Here is a 4,400-nt window from a genome sequence, read left to right as displayed (position 1 = left end):
TTTCCAGCAAATGAAGTATTAAAATAATAAAATTAGCACTATCTTAACTAGCCACGTAAACAGTTAGATTTAATGTTAAAGATTAGATATGCGGTTCTTTCCAATCAAAAGATAACTGTTATCAATTGTATTAAAAAAGAAAGCGTAGAGAAACTTAAACATTCTTGATAAGCTGCTGCACAGACCTCGTCGCACTCTTCTACAATCTACAATCAATCTAAATATTTGTGAAATTGCTAACATTTCGTTCATAATGTCATCTGTTTTTAAAAAGATTTCACGTCTTCTAGATACATCTAGAAATCTTATCGAAATTGAGATGAAAATTGAAAAATCGGATATTGAACATACAAGTATTTTGAGTAAAAAATTTTTTGTGACAGCCACCGAGGCATATGTCCTTGAATACTGCATATTAGCGCGAGATGATACGTTAGCTTTACTCTTGCATGGTAAAAAACAAAACATGTTACTGGGCTTCAGCATCTTCGTAGCTGACGGTGATGGAGTTTATCGTCATTCCAGAGCAGGTACTGCTCAGATATTAAAACGTTCTGTAAACGAAAGCGATTTACTTGTAGGCTTTGTTGACCGAAACAGTTCATTAAAATACCCTTTATCTATCACCTGCCACTTGGAATTTCCGTATGCTGAAAAATCTAAAAATCAAGAAGTGGAATTACAGTGCCTACGAAAGCTATCTGTGGATTTTAAGAAAATTCTGGACCAAGCTACCGAGACGGATGTCACCTTGAAAGTTGACGGTGTCAACATCAAAGCCAACAAGGTAGTACTGCGGGCAAGATCTCCTGTGTTCAACAAGATGTTTGAACACGATACCAGCGAACGTGATAACAGCGTAATAAATATAGAAGACATACGAGCGCCAATTATGGAGGAACTGGTATCATTTCTATACTCCGGCACAAAGGAAGATCATGATTTTGAGGAGGCATGCGATCTGTACTACGCAGCTGACAAATACGAAGTGTTGAGTCTCCGAGATGCTTGTAGGAGTGATTTGCTCGACCAATTACAAGTGGGTAATGCGTGTCAAATGCTTATTTTGGCCAATCGCCATGGTGATGTATCCTTTAAAGAAGAGATTATGAAATTCATTAATATGAACTTCAAAAGTGTAATAAATACGGAATCTTTCGGAGAATTTGTAAAAAGCGATGCTGACATCGCATTGTCATTGATGCGTTTACACGTAAATACTCACTAATAAACTATAAGTTAAAATTATTTTTAACTATAAGGTTATAATAAGTTATTCAAAATGTTTGTGTTTAAAGAAGCCAAAAGTTTGTGTGCTATTTCCTAGTGTTACGAATATGAATACTGATTATCAGAGTTTGAAAATCGATAAGTATGTTTTATTTTATAATATATTTGCTTGAAAATTTAATCTAAAATGGAGGAAATCCAAATGTATTCACTATTTTATGCATTGATACCAACATAGATTGATATAGAAATAGATTGATATTGATATGATTGAAATAGAATCTAATTCCTTCAAATTGAAACTAATTAAGCCAACTTCTAAAAGTTGGAGGTATCCTAATCCTATTAACAGGTTTAGGATAACTCCAAGAATTAGGATATCACCAGGTGTGCTATGGCACACTTGCTTTTAGATATCCTATAAGCAGGTGTGTGCACTGTTTTATAGTGTGATTAATAAAAGAAACTAATTAGCTAATTCGTAAAATTGTAGGAAATCCAAAAATACGTATTATTTCATAACATGATTGATATAAGGACTAGATCACAAAATTGAATATTCGATTTTAAGTGTGATTGATATAGAAAATATTGCGCAGATTTGGAAATCCGAAAAGGGTACATCATTTTATTGTATACTGAATGTCAAATTTGGAAAAATCTAAAGTGTGTATTTTGTTACACGATTGATATGGAGATTCTCAAAGTTAGAGAACCATATATAAGTGTGATTAATATGAAAACTAATTTGAAAAAATTTTTAAAATCCAAAGTTGTGTGTTATTTTTTATAGAAGGATTTTTATGGAAACTAATTCTCAGAATTCAATCAAAACCCAAAAGTGTGTATTATTTATTGTATAATTACTATTGATACTGATTATCAAATTAGAAAATCAAAAGGTGTGTATTATTTGCTAATATGATTGATATAGTGATTAATACTCAATTAAATGTGATTAATTTAAAAACTAATTTTTAAAAAACCCAAAAGAGTGTGTAATTTTTCTAGTGTTATTTATACGGAAACTAATTTTTAGAATTGGAAAAACCCAAAAGACGGCATTATTTTACAGTGCAATTAGTATGAATATACTAATGTCCTAATTTGAAAAATCCAAAAGTTTGTATTTCATAACGCTAGTGTGAATTTTATTTAAAATTCTTAATTTTTGGCAACAATTCTTTACTTTTGAATATTGTTAGTAATTAACTATGTAGTGATAAATTTTATGTAACAATAAATTCTAAAATTTATTTATATTTTCGCTATAATAAATTATATAATTTTGAAAAATAATTCACACTTTTTAAAAGAATGACCAGAGAAACTACTTATTAGATGTTTAAAGTATTCAGAGTATATAAATTCGCTGAATCAAATTCAGTGTTGATTGTTATCAAAATACACTTCCGATTTTCTGTTTACGTTGGTTTCATAAACTTGTGTTAAAATTGTACATTTCAGTTTCGGAATAAAAACTTTACTACGAATAAAAGTATTTTTATTTATGTCCTTTAAAATTTCAATAAGTATTTAAAATTTTAGGTAGTACTTACGAATAAGTGATATGGCAACTGTTAATTTTCATTTAAAGCATACTCAAGCACAATTAAATAATTGTAATTTTAAGAAGGATTTTTGGTGGAATTATAAAATGTAAGTCGTTGGTAATTTGGTTAAATTTGGTGATACATTTTAAATAGGCTATGACTAATATTCTTTTGAAAAATAACTTTAAAATATTTAATTGGTATTCCATAACAAATATATCATTTGTTTATGGAATGGTTATTACGTTAAACATTAAGTGTATTCATATATTTAGTGTATATATATATATATAATCTGCAATAACTGCTATTGAATCCGCCGAAAAAAAAGTATGTTTATTCACCTACCTTTATGAACCTACGTTTTTGTGTCTGATTTCTTAACTTATAGGCACTAATTAACTAGCATATTTGAGATCACCCTCTAGAGTTATTAAAATTGAAGTTAAGAACGTGTAAATCCGATCATCAGATCAAAGGTTATTCAAGGAGATCCTTTTATTTTATTATATTATATGTTAACATATCGCAATCCGGTAAGAAAAGTGACACAAGTCAAAAAACAGCATTTGAGAGAAATCAATTTAAAGAATACTATAAAACTTATTCTGAAATTGTAAAATCTTGAGTACAATCTAAAGACGAGATACTTTATGAGCTTGATGGGACACTTCATGCATATTTTTTATTGACATAACCCTCAAAATTGCTGTTTTTTTTACTTGTGTCACTTTTTTTGCTGGGGTGCGATATATTGAACGGATAATGAAAAAAAAAATATGTACTTAAAAATTAGATTAGTATATCGAATCAAATTTCAATTTAAATCAGCCAAATTCAACAATAAAAAAATTTTGTTGTTTTTTAAATCAGAATCAACATTTAATTTCAATAATCATCGTAAGCTTCAAAATCGTAAAAAAAAATTATTTCCACATTTATTAACAATTAATGATGCTGATTATTGAAATGAAACCGTTAGCCGTTGAAATGAAACCGTTATGAAATAACAACAACTTACGCTTCAAAATCGAAAAAAAAAATTATTTCCTCATTTATTTCCAATTAATGATGTTGATTATTGAAATGAAACCGTTAGCCGTTGAAATGAAACCGTTATGAAATAACAACAACTTAAGCTTCAAAATCGAAAAAAAAAATTATTTCCTCATTTATTTTCAATTAATGATGTTGATTATTGAAATGAAACCGTTAGCCGTTGAAATGAAACCGTTATGAAGAATCAACATTTAATTTCGTTAGTTCACGGTTTCATTTCAATAATCATCTTACGCTTCAAAATCGTAAAAAAAAAATTTTTTTTGCTCATTTATTTTCAATTAATGATGTTGATTATTGAAATGAAACCGTTATGAAGAATCAACATTTAATTTCGTTAGTTCATGGTTTCATTTCAATAATCATCTTACGCTTCAAAATCGTAAAAAAAATTTATTTTGCTCATTTATTTTCAATTAATGATGTTGATTATTGAAATGAAACGGTTATGAAGAATCAACATTTAATTTCGTTAGTTCACGGTTTCATTTCAATAATCATCTTACGCTTCAAAATCGTAAAAAAAAAATTTTTTGCTCATTTATGATACGTTAGCTT

The 4,400-nt window shown here is 28.4% G+C and overlaps 2 protein-coding genes across 2 annotated transcripts in view; both read left to right on the top strand.

Annotated features, from left to right (window-relative positions):
- The first annotated feature begins 253 nt into the window (after positions 1 to 253).
- LOC107454869 (uncharacterized) lies at positions 254 to 1,228 on the top strand. The gene has a single exon (XM_043053360.1). The coding sequence runs from the start codon at positions 254 to 256 to the stop codon at positions 1,226 to 1,228; it is 975 nt and encodes a 324-aa protein (XP_042909294.1).
- A 45-nt stretch (positions 1,229 to 1,273) lies between these two features.
- Positions 1,274 to 4,400, top strand: part of LOC139426795 (uncharacterized) — an 18,275-nt gene continuing 15,148 nt past the window's right edge. The window contains exon 1 of the mRNA XM_071186801.1: positions 1,274 to 1,372. The gene's annotated coding sequence lies outside the window, so the exon portion shown is untranslated. The remainder of the gene's footprint in view (positions 1,373 to 4,400) is intronic.

Source organism: Parasteatoda tepidariorum, chromosome 10 (genome assembly GCF_043381705.1).
Source record: "Parasteatoda tepidariorum isolate YZ-2023 chromosome 10, CAS_Ptep_4.0, whole genome shotgun sequence".
NCBI classification, from domain to species: domain Eukaryota; kingdom Metazoa; phylum Arthropoda; class Arachnida; order Araneae; family Theridiidae; genus Parasteatoda; species Parasteatoda tepidariorum.
This window is presented reverse-complemented; position numbering and strand designations above follow the sequence as displayed.

Excerpts from the sequence above, each read along its gene's own strand:
- LOC107454869 (XM_043053360.1), top strand. The coding sequence starts at position 254 with ATGTCATCTGTTTTTAAAAAGATTTCACGTCTTCTAGATACATCTAGA.